This window comes from Phalacrocorax carbo, chromosome 1 (assembly GCF_963921805.1).
Source record: "Phalacrocorax carbo chromosome 1, bPhaCar2.1, whole genome shotgun sequence".
Lineage (NCBI taxonomy): Eukaryota > Metazoa > Chordata > Aves > Suliformes > Phalacrocoracidae > Phalacrocorax > Phalacrocorax carbo.
The window spans coordinates 94715727-94743425 of NC_087513.1; the positions used below are offsets into that span (position 1 = coordinate 94715727).

General features: G+C 40.6%; 1 protein-coding gene across 2 annotated transcripts in view; it reads left to right on the top strand.

Annotated features, from left to right (window-relative positions):
* The window catches only part of ZPLD1 (zona pellucida like domain containing 1), a 131938-nt gene that overhangs the window by 98753 nt on the left and 5486 nt on the right, over positions 1 to 27699 (top strand). Inside the window, exons 3-10 of one of the 2 annotated variants that reach the window (XM_064467811.1) lie at positions 2334 to 2447; positions 7683 to 7903; positions 11053 to 11234; positions 11911 to 11983; positions 15150 to 15247; positions 23566 to 23646; positions 24489 to 24660; positions 26044 to 26152. In XM_064467811.1, the coding sequence (XP_064323881.1) occupies positions 2342 to 2447; positions 7683 to 7903; positions 11053 to 11234; positions 11911 to 11983; positions 15150 to 15247; positions 23566 to 23646; positions 24489 to 24660; positions 26044 to 26152 (1042 nt within the window). In that variant the 5' untranslated portion in view covers positions 2334 to 2341. Of the gene's footprint in view, positions 1 to 2254; positions 2448 to 7682; positions 7904 to 11052; positions 11235 to 11910; positions 11984 to 15149; positions 15248 to 23565; positions 23647 to 24488; positions 24661 to 26043; positions 26153 to 27699 lie in introns of those variants that run through there. The other variant, XM_064467821.1, reaches the window with a different exon arrangement.

Consider the following 27699-nt stretch of genomic DNA (forward strand, 5'->3'; position numbering starts at 1 on the left):
TCAGCAGTAGTCAGCTCAACTGGTGATATGGATCTTTATGTTGATCCATACGCAGATGAGTCAATAGCCAGGAATCAAATAGGACATTATTGGTTGTGTTTCAAATCTAACTTCTTCTGAATACAACTACAGAACTAATGCTATAAATAATTAATGTATTAATTCAGCTTTGTTCCTTAGCAATCATCTTTCCTTCCTCTGAAACATAGCAGCAGAAGTTAAGTTTAATAATTAAAATTTCATAATTTATTGTAAGTTCTGCTTTTCATCTAAAATAATCGCTACAGCTTTGTCAGTGTAATCTTTCATTAAATTCTTTTTCAAACAGTTGGGTTTTTTTGCGTAGCAAAAAATACTGTGGCAGTTAGAAGATTGAAGTCAGATTTAGATCTTGGTAAATTGCCCTTGATTTATACCATTGTAATGGATGTCAGAAACCAGCTCATATACAACAGAACAGTAATAGCCACTTTATTGATGTAACTGTTGTACAAGCAGAGGTGAGGCTCCACTACGTTGGAGAAATGCCAATTTTTCCAAAGAAAAAAATGTTTCTTTCAAAATAACAGATGAATTTTCATAGTAAACAAAATACCACCTTACTTCTCCATCTGAGAGTAATGGAGAGGGTGAGAAGATCATGAAAATACAGAGGTTTTGTAGCAACCCAGTTAGGAATTTTATTTTCTTTGTTTTCACAGTTCTTCACTGTTAGCTGCAAGTGCTGTCAACCTCCACAGGAATCTAATGGAAAAGGAGTAGAGGGTCAAAGAGTGCTTTCATTTAGAGTTTTGCATCCCCCTTAAACTAAAAGGAGGTTGCATTGTTGCAGTAGGTCACGCTTCGAGGAAGTTGTGCAGAACTTGCTAGCAAAGCTACTTTTGTATATGATAACAAAAGTTATGCCTGACTTACAAAATATGCATGCTTAGCAGGTGTTTCCAATTCTCCAGTTTTATTCCGTGTACTTCTAAGCAGAATTACACAGGGGTGAATGGCTGACATTTGGACTTCCCTTTTACTTTTTAGTAGTTTGGCTCAGTGCTTTGTTGTAGTTGGTTTGTCTGCCAACAAGGAGCACTTAGGCTTGTCCTCTATGGGTCTGCCTTTGTGTACTCAGTGAGGCTGGTTTGAAAGGTAGTGGAAGCCTTCCGATTAACTTGAGCAGACTTCAGCTCTGGCCGCCGTGTAGCCATTAAAGATCGAGTTACAAGTGAGGGTTTGTCCCACATGTTCTCTGTGTGCTGTTGCCAGTTCTTCTCAGCAAAGCACAACAGCCACTTGCTGTGCTAGGTATGGCTGCATTTAGGTGTGCTGCATCTATGGAGTTTACAAATGTTCTTTGATGTCCACTGGGAGAAAGGTTATGATCAGCATCTCTGTATCTACAGACTTGGAGAAAGCAAACCTCCTAAATCTTAGAATTGCTCAGTTCCTGTCTATGCAAATGGAGAACGTTGCTGCATTTGATGTCCACATCAGCAGAGATATTTTCTATGATTACAAAATCTCATAAATAAGTTAAAAAACAAAAACCCAATCTCCTCCCCCCCCCCCCCCCCCCAACAGTAACACTTGGATCCATGGGTGAAAATCTCAATATTTTGGGATATTTTTGACAAAAGCATGAATCAGATTTTTTTTTTTTTTGGTTGTGCTAAATACCACAGGTATTACACCTTGGAGTTTTCTCCCAAGAGGAGTAATTACTCAAAACACTAGAGATTCATGTGTTCTGATCTCCTGGTCTGGTTGCCAGATACAATTCAAGTAGATGCAAGTGTCTGTGCCAACTCTGTACATGAGCTTAATACAGTTGCATGCATGCTTCAAAGAACATATATTTGGCAAATAGATACGAACTGGTTTTTATTCTAGGACCCTGAGCCTGAGAATAGCTCAGCAAGCCATTTATGTGTATGGTTTTCAAGAACTTGGATAAAATAAAACTATTGTTCTAAGATGTCTTTCTCAAAGAATTTTGACACTAAAATGTCAAAAAAGCTGTTGGAGTTTAAATATTTAAGCAATACTAATCTGTCAATATATTGTAGGGTTTTTTTCCTTTCCTTTTATATCATCCTTGAGTATCTTTTTTTTTTCTTTTTTGCCACGAGTTATGATTAAAAGCTGTAGAAGTTAATAGAAATTACACATTACTCAGAAGTAGAGAAATGGGCCCTGCTGCCTGTGGCCTCTTTCCCATAAGCTTGTGAACTTTATCCCCAGTTCCTTTGCTGGAGACCATCACCTCCCGAGCGGTTAAATGTCTGCAGTAAGCATCTTTAACGCAATGAACAGATGTGTGTAATAACCACCTAATGTTTCACTAGGTTTTGCAATGGAACAGGTATGGTTACTGCTCCTGCTGACGATTAAAGTGCTTTCAGTGACTGCTCAGTTCAATGGATACAACTGTGATGCTAACCTCCATAGCAGGTTTCCTGGTAAGTCTTTAATAGACTTTTTTTCTAATGGCTTCTTTATTGTCTTGGTTCAAAGCAGTGCTTATTTTTAAATACAGAGCTTTAAATCTGTCTGAAGCCTGGGGGTAGGACTCCACATTAAGTGAGTGTTAACTATCTTAGTGACAATGAAACTCCTGTAATGTTGCACTTTACTTTCTTCTTAATTGCACAATGGGTCAAATTCAGCCTAGTAGTAATGAATACAACTCCCCTTGCATCAGTGGGGTTTGACCTGTTTTTGCCAGAGCTCTATCCTGTCCAAGAAATTCGACAGAGGTCATGCTGTTGGAAATGTTCTTTATATTTTTAAGAGTCTGAAACTCCTAACTGGGTTTTCTTTCATGTTTTATCTGGATAAGAGAATATAATTATGTCCTTTTACTTAAATAAAGAAATATATATCTATTTTTGAGCAAAATGGAGTCGATGGCAAAATTCAGTGCCTCACTTGTACATTAAGCACTTGGTTAGTGACAGGTGAAGCAACAGGATGTATCTATGTATGATGTACAGTCATGCCTGTGAGAAAATGCGAATTAAGTTGTTTCGGGAACGTCAGATGTCCAGAGCTGTTAATACAGTAACAAATATAAATGAAGTGTCAGTCTTAATGACATGCGTATCAGGGTTTACTCAGCTAAATATTATTTTTAGTCTGTTATATTGCTTATCCTTCCTGCCTCAGTTGTTTCTTGAACAGAATAATATTAATAATAAAGGCTGTGAATACTGGCTCACTCACATCTTGTTTTTCTGAGGTAGCAATTGAATTGAACAGTATAGTGATGAACTCTCACTATAGTATTATGCTGTAATACCTTTCAGTGTTGTTGCTTTCTGAATAATAAGTTTTGATTTATTTTTTTTCAGGAAGGATCAGCTCTTTTATTAAATTTAAGTCAGCAGAAAGCCTACAGTCTGTTTATTGTTTCCTGTGTTGCCACCACACTTGTAGGTGCTTTGTTGACATGGAGACCAGCAGTGGGTTTGATCATTGTTCACTTAATTGATGTGAATATGAAGAGAAATAAGACATGCAAAGAATATCAAATATGTTGTCTCCATCCCTGACAAAAATCACTGTTTAACTGTGTATTTAACAAACTACTTCTGTATTTCCCTTCTTAGATAGAAGTTTTATGGGCTTGCCTCAAAAGTGTGGGTGAATTTTGCCCACTTGCCTCAGATCTACCTTCACAGTTTTTCATGTAATTGTTTTTCTGTTTCAGGTCTCTTGAGAGGATTGCAACAGCTAGAGGGAAATTTAGATGACTCTTTCTGTGCTTTTTAAATATTTCTCTGGCCATTTTTTGCACCAGCCCTGTGCCAAGGTTTTATCTTTGCAATGTGATACCCATGAATTGAATGCAGTTCTGATTGTGGGTATTTTGGGGCCATTTGCAGTTCTGCCTCATAAAAAAAAGGGTCATATCAGGTTCCATGTCTGCCAAATCTCAGGGACTTGGGAGAAAATCTGTTTAGGTTACAAGTAAACAGATTATTTTTTTAAGTAAATGCTAATCACCCCTTACTGCCCATAGGAGCCGAGAATTGAGTCCTGCTCTTTCTTGTGTTTGATCTCAGGCAGTAAAGATTCAGAAGTTGGAATTTAACCAACAATCTTAGTGCTGATTTTGAGTGCTAGGAAAGGAAAATAATTCCGCTTGTTATGGTGCATTTGAGATAGAGGTAAAAAAACCAGAAAATCCTTTTGTCCCCAAATTTGATGGGTATTTTCAGTATGCAGAAGGGACTGCCATATAATGGGCTGGGGCTAGTGGAGCTCAGTGAGGCTGCCGGAGCTCTATTTTCTGGGTTGAGGAACCCCAGAAGATGGGTGAGAGCCTCTGTGGGGAGACGGGACTTGCCCTCGCTACGCTTCCTTCCCCAGCACTCAGATCAGGCTGCGGCTTTGAGGATGCCGGCCCGACTGCCTTCAGAATTCCGATGTAAGGGGGGTGGTGACACAGAGGTCGAAAGAGGGAGTGTTTCAAAACAAGCATCCTCCAGGCTGAGATACTGCTCACAGAGCCTGGTTAGGGACAGGACTTACTTCCCATTCCTTATTTGTTTCACACAAGAAGTCTTCATTGTTGTCAGCTAAAATTCAAAACACGGGGCAAGAATGGACTTTCTTGCTGAGGTCTGTGGTGTACAGATAGCAGAGAAGCCATTGGGTTATGAAGTTGTCTGCTCTTTCTTTAAATCCTGTGGAGACCAGAAGTTGTCTTCAGCAAAGATGAGAAATTAAGCCGCCTTAAAGGAACCTTGGAGCTCATCCACTTTTCATTTGTTTGTGTTTTTATCATTCATTGCTTGGGTGACTCTTGCATAGGAATGGTGCTGCATAAATAGGATGATAAATAATCAGGCAGGACTTTTGTTTCTGCAGTTTGTGGGTTTATTTGAGTGTAGGTATGCAACAGTCATCAGGGATGAAGAAAAAACCCCATATTTGGTAGCTTGAAAATTGTGACGTTCTGTACTAAAAGTAAGATGTGTTCTAGAGAGCATGTAATCAGGTCAGATCCTACCATCCTTCAGAGAGTTGCCTGGAGAATAAAAGCTTTAGTTCTGCATTGCAGTAAAGTATAGCTTTTGGAAGGCTTTGGGGGGTTGGAGCTATAGCAGTCTGGCTGTATTCAGGTGGGAAACGCACAATTTTGGTTCAGAGGGCTTTTGGTAAAAGTACATACTGAGAACTTAGTAGAAGCTAAGAAAATATTGCAGCTTTTTCCACATTCCACATTTTAATTCACTATGAAAGCAGTGATTTGATCAAAAAGGAGGCTCATGCAGAGAAGCTGGTTTTGAACTACAAATGTTTTTGCACACCTCTTCCTGTGGAATTACTTTTGTCGATGGTGTTCTGTGGCAAACGCTTGTCCTCTACAGGTGGTTTTGCTGTCCGCTCTGCGGGGAGTCTTGGCAGCGTGCGGAAGGGTACCAGGGCAGAAGCAGGCAGTGGGGCTGTCGGCATTTGGCTCGTGTTGCCATGAGTTGTCCTTGATTCAGGATGGTCTCTGTTACTGTAGTATCTGTGTACCTCTTGAGCTTTACTCTGTTTTGCATGGGACACCCTATGAGTACTGTTGACTGCAGGTAGTTTGTGTGATTTGAGTCAGAAAGAGGCCAAGTGCTTTGTCTGTATGGAAACTCTGTGACAGAGGACATTATATTTAAGGCCCTATCAGCTAGGTGACATAACCTTCAAACCATTGCTCCTCTCTTACTCAGAAAACCAGAAGCTTTTACTGCAGTAATGCAAATATTTTTTGTTCAAACTTATAGGTATATAGGAATAATATTTACCTTACTAAAATCAAAAGAAATGAGCTAGATGTTTAGCATCTAAAGGAGCATTAGGTCTGTTTGCACCTAGCTTCAGATTAATTTCTGAACAAATAATGTTGTTTTAATTTAAGAATGGACTAATTTGGCAACAATACTTCCTTGCAAAGTAGTGGGCAGGTTGTTTATCCTCCTGTATAGCACAAAGGTTGGTTTTGTACTGTATGGTCTCACTTCCTTCAGTGTCAAATGAGAATTTTGCAAGTGGTAATGGTACCTTACCTGTTAAGGCAATATCCTGCTTTTTTAAATGGCTTGGAGTGAGTTATAAAATTAACTGAGGTACTCTATACCACATCCTGCAATTTGTTAAAATCTGTTTGTGCGTTGGTCCAAATCAGTGTAAAGGCAGACTTTGCCATTTGCCTTTTTGTACTGTTCCCTCTACCTTGGGATGAAATGGATCACAACAGTCCTTATGTAGTGAATACCAAGGCATGCTGCTTATTGATCTTTGTACGTTATATTCGTGGAATTATGTATATGTACAAACCAGGAGAATTTCATGCCAAATAATTTGAACTCCTGCCGCGCCTCCAATACCTTTCTGCCCAAATTTACACCGAATGAGTAACATTTATCACCGCATTAACTCAGGACTGAGTTTAGCCTGTTATTTCCTGCACTTGATTGTTTTGGCTTTAAAGTCACCATTAAAGCTGTCTAAATTAAACTGCTTGTGCTCCTGTACCATGGGGGAAGAGCTCTAGTTCATTGTAGTGGAGATTTCATTTCCTCTCTGTTGTGACAATGCAGTAAAACAATTCATTTCAGCAGGCTTAATGGTATAGTATTGACTGAAGTTGTTCTGCAATTTTTAATACCACTTAATCTTTAAGCAGATGTAATAAATGAGTTGTTATATAAGGGAGTAATGCCTGTGTTTAACACGATGCAGTATGTCTTTTTGTAAAGCACTAGGAGAAAAAAAACAAACACCAAACAAAATACCCCCCAATCATCTACAGATGTAGAAAAACTACGTTATAGCTCTAAATCAAAACAAACTGTTGCTTATGCCTATATCCCAGCCTGATGCTTTTTCATTCGAGTACATAAAATCTTCAGAACTTTTGAATAAAAGGTCAAATTCATCCAAGAAGACTTTTTGCTGTTGTTCAAAAATTGATCAGATATAACAACTGCTATTTTCTGTTTTTTGTATTGTGATAATGTATAGAATGAAAGACTGCAAGATGCTTTTGTAGTATCTATCATTGTCTTTCAAGAGCCAACTGATTTTTCATTAAAGCTAAAGTTGATGGTTCTTGGAAAAAAAAAGCCCCCAAAACCACCAATCAAATTCAAAGATATCATAATAAATTGCTCTGATAAGCTCTTGGTTGTACTTCAAAGTCTGCACAGCCTGAGACTGCAGTCTCATACAAAGTGGACTCCAGACAACCTAAGACAAACACACCTGACTTCCATGCCAGAGTGGGCTGGAAGTCAGAGCTCAGCCTCCTGAGTTTCTCAAAATTGCTGGAAATTTCTGTTCCAGAAGGGGGCTGTTTAATCAGACTCCAAGTATTTAACCACTTGCTGTTTTCCACTCTGTTGTAACGCTTCAGTTTATGAATGTGCTACTGAATGATTTGCTGGGGAATTTTGGAATAATGGCTTTGTTGCATGGTATACTATGTTACCATAATAATTCTTGTTTTCTCTTTAGTGAAGCTGTAGAGTCAAATCTGTTCTTCAAAATAATGCAATTCTGACCTTTATATTCCAGTATTTTGCTGTGACTGGGGTCTAAAAATTGATTTGATCAGAAGTTACAACACTAGGCTAACTGCTACGATAATTATATGGAGATTAGTTGAAATACATCTTACAATGTCTTTCCCTGTATTTTTCTTGCAGCTGAACGAGATATCAATGTTTTCTGTGGAGTACAGACAATTACTATGAAGATAAATTTTTGCACAGTTCTTTTCTCTGGGTATTCTGAGACAGATCTGGCACTGAATGGGAAACATGGGGATGCCCACTGCAGGGGGTTCATCAATAACAACACCTTTCCAGCAGTGGTCATTTTCATCATCAATCTGAGTACTTTGGAATCCTGTGGAAACGCTTTAGTGGTAAGACAAGGTCAAAGTGAAATTGTAACGTTGCTGTTTATGCATAGGGTAAAGTGAATGGCCTTGACAGCATTATATCTTTCACAGATAATGTTTATATTGTCTTGCCCAGCTGGCAATATATTGCATACATCAAAGAAAACCAGAGAAAGTCAGTAATTTATTATCTTGATTATAAAGATAAAATGTGGTGGGACACACATGTATCCTCTGATTAGAAAGCATATTTTTCATTTGAATATTTTTTCAGTGGAAAAATGAGATTTTCCCAAGCCATTTTTAAAACTCCTGCTGAACGTGCCTTAAATTTTGCTGAAACTCTTTGAGTACCCACTTGGAAAATGAAAGTAAAATATTTTTAAGAGTGGGTTAGATAGATGATGGTTACAGTCTGGGTACCTTCTTCTGTGCTCTCATATGAGAGGGGCTTACTGACTGACTGATCTTTTATGTTCTGTGATAAGGCAGTGACTGAGTGTCTCAGGGGAGATGGTCTGGTCAGAGGGCCTAACCCACAGTAAACAGTTCTGCTAGCAGCGCCTTGAGGTCTTGCACCTCCTTGGAAGGTCTCAGCTCAGTATGGAACTGCCTGGCAACAAACTGAAGTTTTCAAGCAAATTTTGAATATTTCTCACACACACAGACTCTCTCAATTCGTGACAAAAACAGTCAAGATGTGGGACTGAAGTTCAGATTTCTATGTTCAGCTCTCATCTCCTAGTGCACAGCCACTCTGTGCTACGGTGTTTTGCCTGGTGGTGTGACTTCAGCGTCTACATTTTTTTGTTGCTGTTTCATGCATGGATAATGCACATCTTGCGCAGCTATTGACTAAATCTAATCCTCAGCTGTGGGTGAGATTTTGGACTCAGAATCCGATCCAGGAGCTGACTTCAAAGTCTGTTTTGTAGCAGTATAATTTCATTTTCTTCAATTAAACTAACTCATTCTGAAAGGGGAGAGGAGGGAAGTCAGGTCTCCAACCTTCTAAACCAAAGGAATAGAGTTGTACAGCCTCTGTGTGTGTGTATATCACACTGTACAAGCAGTGATGACTTGTATCAAAGTATCTATGAATAACTTACATTTTTACACTTGTTTTTGTATCATTTTTTAGGCTTATATATTGTATCTGGAATTCATACTTGCACTTGATGATACCTGCCAGTTTTTATAACAAACCCCGTTTTCTGTTGCTGCTAATTTTGCAAAACTGGGCTGAAATGTTCGATGTGCTCTGTGACCTATTTGCCTCAGGCTGAATTTTCTTTTAAAATTTAAAAAAAACCACCACAGTTTGGCAAGTTCAATCTTCTTGTTTCCCATTTTCCCTGAAAAGCTGTAGCACCTCCATGACTTGCAGTAGAAGAGTTTACCAGGAAGCAACTTTGTCCCATTCCCGTGGAGTCGGTCACACTGTAAACTGCCTGGCTTGCTATTTGATTATAATTGTAAAGACCTTGGTGTGGTGGGTTTTTTTTGTGGTTTTGACTTTGTTGTTTTTTTTTTAAAAAAAAAAACAACAACAACAGTCTGCTAAGCCCAAATAATTGCAGCTCCCCATGAAGCCCCCCACAGGCTGTACAGGATACAAAGAGAAAGTAGCAGCTGCTAAAAATATAACCAAAAATTCCCCTCATCCTCTCTCAGTTTATGCATGCTGTGCCAGAAACAAAGAGGATAAAGGAGCAGGGAGCATTTCTTATCGTGTTCCCCACACTGAAGTAGTACAATCCCATGCATTTCTTGGCTGTGTTTCACAGCAAAGACCTTCAAACGCATATTCAATGAAAGTAAAGGAAAGACAACAGTTCAGACAGAATCCAGGCAAAACCAAGGGCTGTCTGTAATATGGCAGACACAACTTTTTTTTATTTTTTGGTGGGGGGGTGGGAGTGGGGTGGTGAGGAAGCTAAACAGAGCTGTACTTGGCTATACTGCCTTAGTGCTCTAGCCTGTGTTTTTAGGCAAGGAATAGATCCTAGGAAATTTGGTTTTCATAATTTTCCTGCCATTTAGCAAATGATTAGGCATGCTATTGGCAAAGTGTGTGGCTGCATCTGTCTTCTAGCTGGCCTTTCTGTAGCCAGAGAAATCAAAATACCTGCTGCGCCTCCTGTACTACTTAGTGCAATATATTACAACTCATACTCACCACAGGATGATTCTTCCATAATGAAATGTCATTTTAAGAAACTCTCTTTTAAAGCTTTAGAAAGCATGTGTTTTGCTGGTGCAGTTGTTCAAAAGAAATGCTACAGTGGAAGTCCAGTGCCATGTTAACTGGCCTTATTGTGTCTATGCCTACTGAGAAAGTAATTTGTGGCACTTTATCTGCTGTTTTCAAACCACCCTGTTATTCAGATCAGTAGCTAAATGTGGAGTGGGGCTGGGCTGCTACCAGGAGGGATGCGTGTCCTTTGGTTTTCTGAAGAGCTGCGTGTTATTGCTGGCTCTGCACGCTCTGCGAGCCTGAGCAACACAGCAGAGCCTGTGTCCAGGGACTGAATTAAGGTTGCATTGGCATTAAAGTTGTATTACTTTTCAGCTCTTGTGTTTCTGACAGTGTTTCTTTGCACATAGTTTATAATTTAGATGTAGAGATGCATAAAGTAGACAAAAACACAGGCTCAGAGTCCAGCTATTTGGATTGTATCTGCTTATAAAGTACATTTGTTTTGATGTGTCAAAAACAAAACTTGAGCGACAGAGTATTTTTTCTGTTAATGAAATTGCTTGTGTGTTGACTTTATTATTACATATGGAAGCTCATTTTAAGCTAATATTTTTTTAACTGTAACAGAAAACTTCCTTCAGCTTTTCCCAGTAAGTCACGTGAATTCACTGGGCATGCTCAGAAAAAAAAGTACCTACCAAAAAAACTGCTTCCAGGAATCATTAGATTTTTCCAACTGTTGCTCCGGTCTGTGTTTTAAGAACAGGGATGTCGCTCGTGAACTGTATACACATGATTTCGGGGAGGTGAAAAACAGAACACAGGGGACATGTTATTAAACTAAATTATTTTTTGAAGGATTTCCTGAAGATATCTCTAGGTAAATTATGGGCTAAAGCATGGGTGTCCTAAGCTATCTTTTGTTCCACAATTAACTTTCTGATAATAGTTGTTTTCTGTCTCCCTCAAATAGGTATCCTCAGCTCGAGGTATCAATGCTTATGGAAATACCTCAGTGGTACAGATAGGTAATGTTTCAGGCTATATTGATACGCCAGACCCACCAACAATTATCAGCTATTTGCCTGGCCTTCTGTACAAATTTAGCTGTAGCTATCCACTGGAGTACTTGGTTAACAATACCCAGCTTGCTTCGTAAGTGTGCTCTTTACTTCTATGCATTTCATTCCCTTGTTTATGTAAGCCTATATGTATGTGTATTTCTGTGTACACACCTATACATACCATAGTAGTACTGTCAACAAACACAATGATTTTTCAGTTGTGCAAGAGTAAAGGGAAAGGAAAAAAAAACATTGAAAGAAGAGGTGTTGCAAAGGAAAATAATATTCTGTAGCATCATTTTATGAGATAACAGTTTATGAAGAGCTGCCTTTATGAAGAAGGCCTTAGATAATGTAAAATGTCCCTTAAAATTCAGAAGTTCTAATGACAAAATGGTAGCAGCAAAAAAATGGACATTCTTCATGAAATATTTTGTAAGCATGTGAATATAGAGTACAAGAGAAAATATTTCAATGAGTAGACCTTTTACATCATGAAAAGTGTGTTCCTTTTTGTCACTTTGCCTCTCTGCTAATTATTTTTCTGATTCATGTTTTCAACAGTATCCATTACTTTCTGCATATTTAAGGTTCTGTCGGGGTTTCCCCTTATAAATTCCTATTTCTGAAGTTTATAACTCAAATGCATAAATTAACTCCTTGTGACATGACTACTTGAGTTTTTTAATGATAAACGCTGAAGTGTGTAAACAGAAAAATAAGATATATTTTTTCATGATGGTTTTTGATTTCTGGTTCTGTTGTAGATCATCAGCAGCTATTTCTGTGAGAGAGAACAATGGTACATTTATCAGCACTTTGAATTTGTTGCTTTACAATGTGAGTATAAAACACAGTAGTATGACCTGGACTCAATCCATCTCTGCACTGTGTGGGTGCAAACCAGAGCAAAATACAGATTCTTCTTCATTATTTGCTATTCCTTTACCACTCCTCCCATGAAGAACCAGGCCTTCCATCTGGGCATCTTTCATCTGAATTCCCTTGTCCTTTTTTGTTTGCATGGACCTGTTGTCTTGTATTTATATGGCTTTGAGGACACACAGTCTTTTTGTCCTGTATTTATACAGTTCCTTGATTTGCATATCTGGCTTTCAGGTTGTAGTTCCATGTGAATAATCAGTTGCAGTAATAATAATAATAATAAGCATACTCCAGAGTGCATACTTGTGTTTGCATTTATTACGTATACGTGCATGTGTGTGTGCATATTTCTATATATGTGTGTGAATATGCGTATCGGTACGTTACACTAATACAGAGAGTACTCTGTAGAATTCTATAAAAATATTCTAGACCTGTTCCATTAGCAATAAACTGTAGCACTTTTGCTGGGGTGTTTTTATGTTCAAGCCTCGTCAGAGTGTTTTGATCACCTGTAATTGTAGTGAGGGATGTGGGATTTGTTCTGAACCTATAGCCCACGGTACTTGTTGCCTCATTGTGTGGACTTTCTAGATTTTAAGGGTTAATCTGAACAGCTTTCAACTCACACTTCTTTCATATGTTTTAGATAATTTAACTTGAATATGCATTACTGTATAAGCTTTTACTATGTAAATACGGATGGTGACAGTAAAACGTGAAAAATGCACGGACCTCTACTTAACAACATTAATCTCTGAAATGATATTTTCGTGTTGATTAAAATTTTTATTCATACATTTTAAATACCTGATTTAAATATCAATTTTTCAATCTATCAAGCAACATTTTTGTAAATTATGAATCTGATTTTTTTTGCATTATTATTCATGCTGTCATGACACAGTTATAATTCATGCAACTGATTTAAAAGTCAATGCTTTATGCTTTGAACATAATGAGATATAAATATTGTAACAGGACATTTTCCAAAGGCACACTTGAAAAAAAAGAATTCATGTTTGTTTGACAGAGCAGAGCTCCAAATAACAACCTATAATCTGTTAAAATGAGGATTATACTTCTCTCATTTTTAAATAAACCTGTGACCAAAAAGATGGGGCAGGGTGAGGGTAGCCAGAGTTCTCAGTCAGGACAAGCATTAACATGTTTCCTGACTTTCAGGGCCCAGTTCTGCACACAGTCAGGTATAAATGCTATGGATGCTTGTACTGAGCCTGTTTTTTTCCTCAAATACCACATGCCAAGCTGGGCTTTCATCTTCCCTACCCCAGTCAGTTTACAAGTCGACTGTGAACAATCCTGTCTTATCCTTCTGATTTCAGTTGTATTACTCTAGCATGAATAATACTGCTAAGGCTGGCAGATTCAGATGATGGACATGCCCTTCTGGTTCACGTCCTAGTGCTGGGTGTGTACACAGGCGGCTTGTGCATTGCCTGCAGTCTGTCTGGTTGGGTGTGCCTCTTGGGACACCCATGGTCTTGTGAGCTTTGATCCTGTGGGCTCACTTAGTCCCTGTTAGAGTCCTGGTTTTGGGAGGGACCTCGAGGCACCTGTCCACGCTTGATATTGGTGAGAGGTTGTGCACAGATGTGGCTCTTGACTTTCAAACTTTAGCTGTAGTGTTATTTCCTAACATTGACATTTCATCTTCTCAGCCCACCTCCATCTTCCCTCACAAGGAGATGTTTACATTTACTTTGTGGCGTTAGTGTGTGTTATCATTAGAAAAGACAAGAGAGCCATTATGATAGACTCAGAAATAGCTTAATAGCAAAAAATTTAATGGGCTTTCACAGAGTCTAAGTGGCTATGTGCTTTTAAGCCTTCCTCTAAATGTCTGTCTAAATGAAAAGAAACTACTCTTTAAGAGAACAGCTACTATGGAATGTAAGTGAGGGACTTGCTGTAGACTTCTTTTAATCAGTTTGCAAAATGTGACAGAGCTACGTATTAGAGAAATGTATAACAAATTTTAAAGAAGGCAAACTTACCTGATCTCACTTGAATGTATCTTCAAGGACTTGCTCTGTGTATGTTGCAGAACTGGTCTATATGTACATGTGTACATCCGAAGGCCTCCGATGCTGCAGAGATTTAATATTGGGCATGCTGTGAATTTTCCCTTTGAAAAAGTACTTGATTTATGTGCTTAATCCCTCTTGTTGCTGTCAGCTGCTGATCTTGGTCTTACCTGCCACACTGAACCTGGTCCAATATTCTGTTTACAAAATTTTTCTTAGTATTGAGTGTTTTGACCTCTCACAAGAGGTCTCAACGTGCTGAATCCCTGTGCTTTCTGGATTAGCAACCTATTTGACATAGGTGACCTTACCAGTAAATTCATTTTGATATGCTGAATTAATGTCTGTCACTCAGATCCCTTTCATGGCACTGTTGCTAAAGAGACATTAATGGTTCAGCCTTTGAACAAGGAACCAATAAAACAACTATATCTACGTAGTGGTATATGGGGAATTCCCAACTTTTTGTTATATACAGCTTTTTTTAAACAGCTTTTTCTAAACATTACAATTTAAATGAAAATGTCTGTTACTTGTAGTCTTCAAGAAGGGAACTTCCATAGAAACTGCATTTTGCATAATATAATGTGTCTGTTCTCCCAAACTACAGGTTAAAGATATATAAAAGGTGGTGGCATTGCTCTCTCCACTAAATCAAATAACCTTAGCAACCTTTTCTGCAAAAGGGTACACTGTGGCAACCCAGTTAAGCTCCTCCTTTAGAAAATCACAGTAGCTGCAATGTTTGCCTGTAGGTGCTGGGAAGCTTACTGATGTGTCAATGGATGATACCTTTTCTTTAATCACCAATCACTTTATAAAATCATAAATACATTCCCTAAAATAGTTGCATAGGCTAAAGCCAGTCAATTGTGTTTGATCTTTACAGACAAACTTGTAGGCAAATGCTCTGGCACTGGTTTTTGCTTCTTCGCTTAAGGAGGACAAAGTAAATGCCCTACATATGCCCTACATAGAAAGGTCAGAAAAATTAGGTGGGAGTTCAATCCGTGGATGCAGATAGGTTGTTACAGTGGGATTTCTGGTACACTAAGGCAATGTTTGTTTTTCAGGATTCAACCTACAGTCAGCAGCTCCTTATTCCAAGTACAGGTTTACCTTTGAAAACCAAAATATATGCGGCTGTAAGAGCAACGAACCTTGATGGCAGGTACCATAAAGGATGTTATTTCTTGTCTTGCTTGCTATTCAGCTCTTGGTGTTGCAATTTTTTCTGATTTAGAAGTAACTGTCTTTCCTTATAGCCTTTGGTATGCTAAAATAATGGTTGGTGTTTGATAATAACTGCCCTCAGCTGGAGGGTATCAGGTCCTTGGTGGTGAATGCATATCTTGCTGCTGTCCTCATTTTGAAAGTTTCCCTGAATTACACTTTAAATTCTATATTGCTCTTATTTAAGAACTGGCCTCAGTAAGATCAAGTGAGAAACTCCAGGCCTTTTGTTGTGGTTTAACCCCAGCTGGCAATGAAGCACCGCACAGCTGCTCGTGCACTCCCTCCTGCCCTGCAGTGGGATGGGGGGAAGAAAATTGGAAGAGTAAAAGTGAGAAAACTCATGGGTTGAGATAAAAACAGTTTAACTAAAATAAAATAATAAAAGAATTAAATTGTAATGAAAAGGAAAATAAGAAAGAGAGAAATAAAATCCAAGACAGACAAGTGATGCAAATGAAAACAATTGCGCACCACCAACTGACCAATGCCCAGCCACTCTGTGAGCTGTGGCTTCTATGCCAACCTTCCCTCTAGTTTTATTGCTGAGCATGATGTCATATGGTGTGGAATATCTCTTAGGTCAGTTGGGGTCAGCTGTCCCGGCTGTGTACCCTCACAACTTCTGTTGCACCCCAGCCTGCGGGGGCGGTGGGGTGGGGTGAGAAACAGAAAAGGCCTTGACTCTGTGTTAGCACTGCTCATCAGTAACTAATTCCTCTGTAACCAACACTTTTCAGCACAAATGCAAACCAGAGCCCCATTCTAGCTACTATGAAGAAAATTAACTCTATTCCAGCCAAAACAACACATTTTCCACCCCTTATTCCCTACTATTTATGTCATGCTCAGGTCTCACACTACCCAATAATCCTCATTACCCATCACCCTCCTTCCCATCCTTTGATATCACACACCCCTGGACCACCCCTGTAAAATGTCCACAAAATATCCACTGAGTTCATTTAGTCCATGACTTTGGGCTCCATCTGTTATGATGCTCATGGAGGACAGGAGAGGTGGTGTGTTACGTGGAGTTACTGGGCACTAAAGCCAGTTCAGGTCAGGTCACTGCTGCACTTGCGCTGCTTCTTGTAAGGCTTGTCCTCCATTGGTTCATGTGGTTCCTGCTTTAGGAATTCCTATAACATGGAACTCAAACCATGGGTTACAACAATTTAAAGGTATTTCCATTACAATCTCCAGCCCTGGTCCCTTTGGGCCACGTTATAGTGTTTAACATTGCAATGAACTCTTCCTCTTGCTCCTAGCCCAGCTAGCAACAAGGGGTTCCTGCTATAGTAATTCCCGTAACATGCAACTCAAATAACATATTATTTTCACCCCAGATCAAATCACCTTGAGGTACACATTGGACTCCCCCACCCTTCTGCATTACTCACCAAGGGGAACCATGGCCTTGAGCAAAAACAATCCCATGAATAGGTTTACCTTTCCTGAGGAAGGAATAACCCAGACTGTTTTTCACAAATGCCTTATATATACTATGGGAATCTTACCTCCTTCCACAGTACACAGGGGTTTTTATTGGGCAGGGCCAGGTTGACTGGCAGATCCTCTAGAGTTTAACTAGCCAAGTGGCTTCTGCTAAATGTGTATCCCAGTGCTTGAATGTTCCATCACCCATTGTTCTTAGTGTAGTTTTTAACGGTCCATTGTATTGTTCAATTTTCCTGAAGGCTGGTGCATGATGGGGGATGTGATACACCCAGTCAAAGCCATGCTGCTTGGCCCAGTTGTCTGTGAGGTTGTCTTTGAAATGAGTCCTGTTGTCTGATTCAATTCTTTCAGGGGTGCTGTGTCGCCATCAAACTTGCTTTTCAAGGCCCAAGACCTCAGATTCATAGAATGTCCTGAGTTGGAAAGGACCCATGAAGGTCATCAAGTCCAGCTCCTGTCCTTGCACAGGACAACGCCAAAAATCACACCATGTATCTAAGGGTTTTGTCCAAATGCTTCTTGAATATCGCTGGGTTTGGTGCCGTGACTGCCTCCCTGGGGAGCCTGTTCCAGTGCTCCACCACCCTCTGGGGGAAGAACCGTTTCCCGATATCCAACCTAAACCTCCCCTGGCACATCTTCCTGCCATTCCCTTGGGTCCTGTCGTTGGTCGCCAGAGAGAAGAGATCAGCACCTGCCCCTCCTCCTCCCCTTGTGAGGAAGCTGCAGCTGTGATGAGGTCTCACCTCAATCTCCACTTCTCCAGGCAGAGTAAACCAAGTGACTTTAGCTGCTTTTCATACAGTTTCCCCTAAACCCTTCACCAACTTTGTGGCCTTTTTCTGGACACTTTCTCATAGCTTTGTATCCTGAATGTACTGTGGCACCCAAAGTTGCACACAGTACTCGAGGTGAGGCCGCACCAGCACAGAGCAGAGTGGGACAACCACCTCCCCCGACCGGCTGCAATGCAGTGCTTGATGCACCCCAGGACATGGTTGGCCCTCTTGGCTGCCATGGCACACTGTTGGCTCATGTTCAACTTGCCGTCAACCAGAGCTCCCAGATCCCTCTCTGAGCAGCTCCTCTCCAGCCCCTCATTCCCCGGCCTTTATGTACATCCAGGGCTGCCGTGCCCCAGGTGCAGAATCTGGCACTTGCCCTTGTTAAAATTCTTATGGTTGGTGATTGCCCAGCTCTCCAGTCTGTCCAGATCTCTCTGCAGGGCCCCTCTGCCCTCAAGAGTGGCAACAGCTCCTCTCAATTTTGTGTCATCAGCAAACTTAATTAGCATTCCTCCCAGTCCTGCATCCAAGTAATTTATGAAGGCATTAAAGAGTAGAGTACTGGCCCTAAGATGGACCCCTGTGGAACCCTGCTAGTGACTGGCTGCCAGCTCGATGTAACCCCATTTACTATGACCCTTTGAGCCTGACCCATCAGCCAATTGCTCACCCACAGCATTATGTGTTTATCCAGCTGTGTGCTGGACATTTTGCCCAGGAGGATACTGTGAAGAGAGAGTATTGAAAGCTTTACTGAAGTCCAGAAAGATTACATCAACTGGTTTCCCTTGGTCAACTAGGTGGGTAACCTTGTCACAGAATGAAATTAAGTTTGTTAAGCATCACCTTCCCCTTGTGAACCTGTGCTGGCTGGGACCAATGACTACACTGTCTTTCAGGTGTTTTTCAGTAACTCCCAGAATAATCTGCATAATTTTGCCAGGCACAGAAGTGAGACTGACTGAGTGGGCCTGTAGTTGCCAGGGTCGTCCCTGTTGCCCTTCTTGAAGACTAGGACAAAATTTGCCAGCTTCCAGTCAACTGGGACCTGTCCAGATATTTTGCTATGGCATCAGCCAGCTCTTTACCCTTGGATGAATCCCGTCAGACCCCATTGATTTATAGACATCCAGCTGGAGCAGCAAGTCCTGCAGTAGTTGGGGATTGATTGGGAGTTTATCATTCCCACAGTCATGGTTTTCTAGCCCAGGGCTCTGGGGGTCCCAGAGTCCATCATTGGTGTTGAAGACTGAGGCAAAGAAAGCCTTAAACATCTCTGCTTTATGTCCCTGTTTGTGAGGTGACCATTCCCATTGAGTGATGGGCCAGTGTTATTTCTGGCCTGCCTTTTTCCATTAACATATTTACAAAAGCCCTTTTTATTGTTCCTCACAGTATTGGCCAGCTTCAACTCTAATTGAGCTTTGGCCATGTGAATGTCCTCCCTGCAGTGGTGAACAGCCTCTCTGTAGTCCTCCCATGTCACCTGATCTTGCTTCCACTGGCCATATACTTACTTTCTTTCTCCTTATTTCTAGAAGAAGATCCCTGCTCAGCCAAGCCAGCCTTCTGCCTCGCCAGCTTGACTTCCTATGCTTTGGGATTGCCTGCACCTGTGGTCTTAGGAGGTGGTGCTTAAAAAGCAACCAGCACTGGTGGACCCCAGCACCTTCGAAAGCTTTTCCCCAGGGGACCTTCCTAAGCAGGTCCCTGAGCAACCTCAAGTCTGCTCTCCTCATGTCCAGAGTTGAGGTCTTGCTGGCAGCTTTCCTCCTGTTACCATAAATTTTAAGCTTGGCTGCTTCATGGTCACTATGGCCAAGGCAGCCACCAACTTCCACTTCTCCCATGAGACCCTCTCTGTTAATAAGCAAGAAATCAAGGAAGGCACCTTCCTAGTCGGTTCCCTCAGTACCTGTACCAAGAAGTTATTGTCCAGATGGTTTAGGAACCTTCTGGACCTGTTTGTCCCAGCTGTGTCGTATTCCCAGTTGACACCTGTCAAGTTGAAGTCCCTGCCAAGGACAAGGGCCAGGTGACTTAGAGGTATCCCTTAGTTCCTTAAAGAATAACTCATCAGTGTCATCACCCTGGCTGGGTGGTCTATAGTAGACTCTTACAACAACATCTGCTTTATTTGTCTGTCCCTTAATCCTTACCCAGAGGCTCTCAACTGTGCCATTGCCAATTGCAAGCTCCATGTATTCCAGCTCCTGCTTTATATACAGTGTCACCACCCCCACCCCCCACCTTGCCTGCCCTACCTGTCCTTCCTGAAGAGCCTGTAACCATCCATCATGGCACACCAGTCACAGGACTCATCCCACCAGGTTTCACTTATGCCACTGATGTCATATCTCTGGGACTGGGCCAAGGCTTCTATTTCTCTTGCTTATTCCTCATGCTGTGCACATTTGTGTAGAAACACTTTAAGTGCGGTTCATTGTGCCCATTGCCACGTGGAGCAGCCTGAAGAATCTCACTAGCATGCAGCTCCTCCAACTCTGGCGTGCCATCCCATTGCTCGTCACTGACTAGCCTGGTATTGTCCCTTTCTCCCTTCCAATCTAGTTTGAAGCTCTACCAATCATCCCTGCTAGCTCCTGAGCAAAAGCCCTTTTCCCCTTCTGAGAAAGGTGCATCCCATCGGATGTCAGTAGACCTGGTGATAAATAGACCATCCCATGGTCGAAAAACCCACAGTTCCACCCATGACACCATCCTCAGAGCCACATGTTGATCAGCTGGGTTTGCCTGTTCATTCAGTATTCTTCCCTGCTACTGAACGGATCAAAGAAAACGCTACCTGAATGTCTTCATTTAGCCAACCACCTCAAGGCTCTGAAATCCCTTTTGACTGCCTTTGGACTTCTTTGCTACCCTTTCTCTGCTGACAGAAGAACCAATAGTGGGTAATAGTCATGACCATACCAGACTAGGGACTTTTCTAATGACATCTCATACCTTGGCCCCAGGCATGCAGCAGACTTCCCTGTGAGTTGGGTCCAGTTGGCATATTGGACCCTCCATTCCCCTCAGAAGGGAGTCACATATGACAACTACTCTTCTTTTCTTAACGTGAATGGTTGTGATGTGGGGGTAGACTGCCCTAGTAGTCCGGGCAGTGGCATGGGTCACAGGGTATGTTTCCAACCATCTAGTAGTCTCTTCCACTGTTGTGAGCACATGGTGCTTGCCATGGTGGGTTCATTCTAGTGTCATTTAATTTATCTGCCAAGCTTCCCCATATTGATATTCCCCATATTGATATTTCAGCTATCAAAAATGCTTAGCTTGTTTATGGTGCATGTTTGAGATTCATAGATAATCTGTGCAGTGACATCAATACAATCACAAATACATTTGTATGTTGCATCCCTTCCTAAATGTCCTGATGTGTCATGGGCCCATTGAGCTATAAACAGCTTACCCTTATGTTGCCAGTCTAGATCCACCGGAGCTGCTTCAATTAATAGAATCTTAGAATATTTGGGGTTGGAAGGGACCTTTAAAGGTCATCTAGTCCTACTCATTGTGGGGGGGTTGGGACACCTTCAATTAGATAAGGTTGCTCAGACCCCTGTCCAACCTGACCTTGAATGTTTCTAGGGATGGGGCATTACTACCTCTCTGGGCAACCTGTTCCAGTGTCTCACCATCCTCATTGTAAAACATTTTTTTCTTCTATTTAGTCTAAATTTACCCTCTTCTACCCTCTTTTAGTTTAAAGCTATTACTCCTTGTACTATCACAACAGGCCCTGCTAAGCCTGTCTCCATCTTTCTTATAAGCCCACTTTAAGTACTAAAAGGCTGCAATAAGGCCTCTTTGGAACCTTCTTTTCTCCAGGCTGAATAACTCCAACTCTCTCAGCCTTTTTCCATAGGAGAGGTGCCCCAGAGCTCCGATCGTTTTTGTAGCCCTCCTCTGGACCTGCTCCAACGGGTCCACGTCTTTCCTGTGCTGAGGGCTCCAGAGCTGAATGCAGTACTCCATGTGGCGTCTCCCCAGAGTGGAATATTTTAGTAGCCTGGTCTACCTAATCATTGTTTTGATGTTCTTCAGTGCCCTGACTCTTGGGTATGTGAGCATCTCATGATGTATTTTCACAACCAGGTTCCCTACCTGGGCAGCAATATTTTGCCATGATCCAGCAACCCAGGGTTTACTTCTGTGCTGCCAGTTGCTCTGCTTTCATTGCTGTAGCCATGCACATGGTCATTTTTCTTGCTCAGCAGTACCTAAAGCCAGCTGGATGGCTTTCAGCTCTGCAGACTGACTCTATTCACCTTCTCCTTCAGTAGTTTCTGTGACTTGTCGTGTAGGGCTTCACACAGTAGCCTTCCATCTCCAATATTTTTCCACAATAGGACAGGATCCAGCTGTAAACAGGGCGTGTTACTTCTCATTTTCTGGTAACTTTTTATATACAGGGGCCTCTTCAGCATGAGTCACCTCCTCTGGTGACATTCTGAACTCTTTGCCTCTGGGTTAGTCCATGATCAGTTCCAGCATTCCTGGGAGGTCATAGTTTCCAATCTGAGCGCGTTGTGTTATCAGTGTAACCCACTTAATCCATATAGTATTAGTTGCATGATGCGTAGAGGAGACCCTCCCTTTGAACATCCAGCTGAGTACAGGAAATCGAGGTGCCAAGAGGAGCTGTGCTTCAGTCCCAACTACTTCTGAAGTGGCTCAAATTCCTTCATATGCTGCTAATATTCATGTTTCAGTCAGAGTCAGGCTTGAGATCCTCTATATACCTGGCTCCAAAACCTTAGAGGTATACCTTGAGTCTCTCCAGGTGCTTTCTGCCAGAGTCTTCAGGTGGATCCATTATCCCTGGCTGAGGTGTAAAGCATGTTTTTTACATCTTGCCCTGCCTGGACTGGCCCATATGCTGCTGCATGAGCAATCTCCTGTTTAATTTGTTCAAAGGCTTGCTGCTGCTCAGGGCCCCATTCAAAGTTCATCTTCTGTGTCACCTGATAGAGAGGGTTTACAATCAGACTATAACCTGGAATATGCATTTTCCAAAACCACATGGCACCTAAGAAAGCTTCTGTGTCTTTTTTTTTGTTAGTTGGTGGAGATATAGCTGTTTATTTTATTGATCACATCCATTGGGACCTGATGATGTTTATCTTGCAGTTTTATTCCTAAAACCTGGATCTCCTGTGCAGGTCCCTAGACCTTACTTCTTTTTATGGCAAAACCGGCTTTCAAAAGAATCTGGGTGATTATTCTCCCCTTTTCAAACACTCCCTCCGCTGTGTTGCCTCATGCAACTATATCATGAATACACTGCTGGTGTTCGGGAGCCCCATCTTCTTCCAGTGCAGTCTGTATCAGTCCATGGCAAATGGTAGGGCTGTGTTTCCACCCCTGGGGCAGTCGGTTCTGGGTGTACTGGACACCCCTCCAAGTGAAAGCAAACTGTGGCCTGCACTCTGCTGCCAGAGGGATTGAAAAAAATGCGTTGGCAATATCAGTTGTGGCATACCATTTGGCTGCCTTTGATTCCAGTTCATATTGGAGTTCTAGCATGTCTGGTATGGCAGCACTCAGTGGCAGCGTGACTTTGTTCAGGCCTTGATAGTCCACTGTTAGCCTCCACTCTCCATTAGATTTTTGTAATAGCACAGCTTTTAGAAGTCAGGTAGCTTTGATTTCTAGTTCTATGTGGCCATGACTTCTGAGAGGATGTATGCAACGTGTGTCGGTATAGTGGCTTGCTTGCATGAAACCGTGTAACTTGATTTATACAATTCTGCTGCTATGCTGCGCTGTTTAGTTTTGTAAGCTGTGGGAAGAAACAGGTAATATACTGGGAATGTAGGATGACTCATATATGACCAGTTAAATACAGTAACTCAGCTTCAACGTAACAGCCTGCATTATCAGTTTGTATGCTTGCCTGTGCTGTCTTCCAAGCTTATCTCACTTGCTGTCCACCCCTACTCTTACATTGCCAGTTCTCCTCATCTATGACTCTGCTCTCCCTGTGCAGGTGGAATGTTTTGATGGACTACTGTTACACCACACCATCTGGTAATCCTAGCGATGATCTTCGATATGATCTTTTTTTCAGGTAGGTCCTGGGCAAACCCAGTGTTTTGTGGGTCCTTCCTTTAAAAAAAAACAGCTATAAATCTCTCTAGTAGTGGTGTTCTAAACTGCATGGAAAGTCTAAGCAATATTATCAGGGAGGACTGAGGGCTGGGCTTACAGATAACGTGTCAGGACTTATCTTGTTTGTGAATATAAACATAGAAGCAAGTGCGAAGTTGTAATTATTATGAAGGTAGAGAAACATTATCTAAAATGGTTCTGCTAGAGATACCATAGACACCCAAACTGAATGGCTAAACCAGCATTTATTTTACCAAAGGTGGCCTTGTGGTAAATGGCAGTGATATAAAATATCATAGACTCCAGTTCAGGAAAGCAGTTAAGCAAATGATTAAAAATAAATAGATGCTCCTGCTTGTACTCCCAGTAATAACATTTCTTTGAATTGGAACTTCGAAAAACATCTTGGCAGTATCTCAGATTAAATCTTATCAGTGATGGTTGCTGGAGAGATACTGTCTTCATTTGGAGTTACCCGTCTATACCGGTTAGCATACCAGACTACTTTTTGCTTCAGGTCTCAAGTATTTTTGGGCACTGAAATTAAATGGTACCTTGATTATGGCTGTGATTTTGCAAAACAAAACATAATATTTTCGTAGGAATGCATTTCAGCACAGGACTGTGCAGCCTGACAGGCAGATTGTGGCTGCCCATGTTGGACATTAGCTCCTCGGAAAAGAACAGTGTGCTCTAAAGCACTGAACTTGCTGCATAAGTTATCTTATTCTCAGCTAAGAGCTGTAAAATGTTAATTATACAGCTGCTCATCCTAGTTTTAATCTTCTCTACAAAAACTAGCTGTGACAAGGACCCGCAGACAACTATAATTGAAAATGGCAAGAGCCAAATGGGCCGGTTTTCCTTTGAGGTGTTTCGCTTTGTGAAGCATAAGAACCAGAAGATGTCTACAGTCTTCCTTCACTGCGTGACAAAGCTGTGCAGAGCAGATGACTGTCCCTTTCTTGTGCCAGTAAGTTTTGGTGGACAGAAGTTGCTGTTAATATCTGGATATAAAATAAGCATCGTGGAGTTTTGTGTACAAATGCTATGGAAACTTGGATGGCATAGAGTGAAGGTGACTTGTAGAGTCTAAAGTAAGAATGTTTGCCCCTGAAGGAATATAAAACTGATGAAGAATAGGGCAGTGAATATTGTCATCTGGAAATAGAATAATACTAGATCTGCAAAACACAGTTTTTTGAACACATGAGAAATGACCTCTTTGCCTTTTGGTCCTTAATTCATTTTTAAAAGGAATAACTCTGAGGCAGCTTCAGAGCTGATATTCTTAGCATAGCATTGAAGAAACAAGGTATCCACAGTCACAGTGGATAAACAGAAGTATCTTACAGTAGAATTTATGGAAAACTTAAAGCTATAGTGAGTGCTGTTATACTGACAAGGAGAATTTGACAGAGTTTCTGGATGGGGAGAATACTACATCCCCTAGAGTTTATTGCCATCTCCTTTATATTTTGGAAGCCGCTGTTTTGCTGAAGTTCATGAAGTTGTGTCAATTCAAAAATTATTTAATTTTAGGAGTGTCAGGAACAACAAACATGTTTTGGAGATGGAAACATTTAAATAAACATATGAACGCAGAATATCCTGTGTTGGTGTTGTCAGAATGCGGTTTCATTTCCTATTGAATTACTTACCATTTAGAATTTTAAAATGCTATCAGTCCAGCATGCTTCTGACATTTTGTATGTTATTTTATACTTTTATGTTACACTCCTAAGTTATTCATTGTTTCTATTGAATTTGTGTTCTGAGGTTTTTGAAGTTCTTTTACAAGAGGTTGAAATTAAAGAAACGCTCTTGGTTGAAGCATACTTGAGTACCCAAGATTAAGGTAGATGATAAACTAGAGATGTTAAAGGTGGATTCCAGATGACAGAGTACTGGGGATTGTTTTAACGTGGGTCAATGCTGCTTAGAACTCTGTGGAAAGTGTGTGAACTTTAACTCGAGAAGCTTGCTAGAAGAGGGATTGTAGCATGTTGTCTGTCTCTAGTCAAGCAAAACACATTTGTTGGGGAAAACTCTGTAAACAAAGCTTTGGGAAATTAACTACTGAAAATTTAATATACTATAAGATGGATCTTGTACACAACAGAAAAGTAGTTCTGTAAACGAAGTGAAGGAAAATACAACAGGAAGCCGGGCATTTATAAGATACACTTCTAGGGAATATTGCAGCTGTTTTTATTGCAAAGTAATTTAATGCATACTAAGAAATAAAATCAAAGTTGTAGTATCGCTTATAAGAGTTTACATTAAAGCAGGAAGCACAGAAGGGCAATAATTCCAGTCTACTCTGAAACTGTGATTCTTTTGATTAACCGCTCAGATCTGCAGTAACAGAGAAAGAAGAGACGCTGGTGGGAGGACAACTTGGAGCCCTCAGAGCACCTCTGGCAATGCTGTAATCTCTGCTGGCCCCATCATTACAAGGAGTGGTAGGAATGAGCAAACTTTTTCTATGGACTGTAGGAATTTCAGAAACCTGGGGAAATGTTTTGCAGTTCAATATAAATTTGCAGTGACTTAGAGAAAGGGTGGATTTTCCATGAGTTTGCTGGGTATTTTTTTCTGTACTGTTGAAGTCTTTTGGTAGAAATTTTGAGCTAATATTTCTGTTTGGCTCTCACATACTTCCTCCCTCCCTCAGTAAAATCACCGTGGGATACTCTTATGCATATGAGGCCATTATAAAGCCCAAACTCAGTGGGCTGACCTTTTTTTTTGTCAGATTTCACTGAAGATAACGGAATTTAAGGTACTGTGTTCAGTGTTGCAATTTAATTTGGACAGCTAATGGATATTCACTGTCACTTTCTATTCACCATTTCGTCCAGCTTCACCTGTGGGTTTTTATCTAAGTGTTGCAAAAAATTAATATGTGCTACACTTAGCCTTCAGCTATAAGAAAGAAATAGGACAAACACATTGTAAATTCTAAATAGAGTGGGCCAAAATCTAATCCTTTAAATCCAGGGTGAAATTCCGTGATTTCCATTTCTATTGCCAAAGTTAAAGCTAAAACAAAAAACCCCCCAGCTCTAAATGCAACCTGCAGTCTCTGAAAGTAATTTATGTGACTGCTGTTGACAAAATAATAAAAATAAATTATTTGGAAAAAGTTTGAGAAATTCTGTTTACAGATATTTATAAGTAGTTGCAGTTAAGCAACTGATTTCAGCAGTCTTAGATTCAGGAAGCTGAGAGCGGGACTGAATCCTGTCTATGAAAAATAATTGAAACACTTGAGACTAAAATCCTTCTTTACGTGCAAAGTGGTTGTGCCCACAAATACAAAGAGAACAAATGACCCTCCAGAATAGGGAACTGTCTAGTAAGAGACCAGTTTTAGCACAAATACCCTATGTATTTGTTCTTACTGAAATGATATTTAAATTTATATATAAATTATATATAAATATATATATTTAGAAATAAATATATAAAATAATTATACAACAAATATAATAAGCAACATTTCTGCCATAAAAATGAGTATTTTTGTTCTGCATTATACATAGTCCCAATTGAGTTGCTGCTATCTGATTAGTCAAGAAAAAGTGAAAAGAACGATCTTCAAAGTTGCATGCATGAGGACTTATGGGAAAGGAATGACAGACTTGCTCAGACAAACATGTATGCTAGAGAAATGCTGCCTTAGGCAAGGGATGGAAACTAGATAAGGCTTGTTATATGAGCAACCCCTATTAGGTAATACAGCTTATGATTCAAATGCTGTGAATGTTACTTTTACAATTACAAAAACAAAAGATACTCATTAATTACCTTTAAATACTGTATAACTTCAAGTGAACAAGGATCTGTCCCCAGGTGTTTAATGACCCCAAAGAAGTGATAAACAATTTCATATTTTCTTGACAACTGTTGGGTGTTTTAATGAAAATATGAGTAAGGCTGAAAAAGGAAAATATTTTCCTTTAGGTGTCTTCTACTTGAGATATGTGGCTAAAGCTTTTTAGATGAG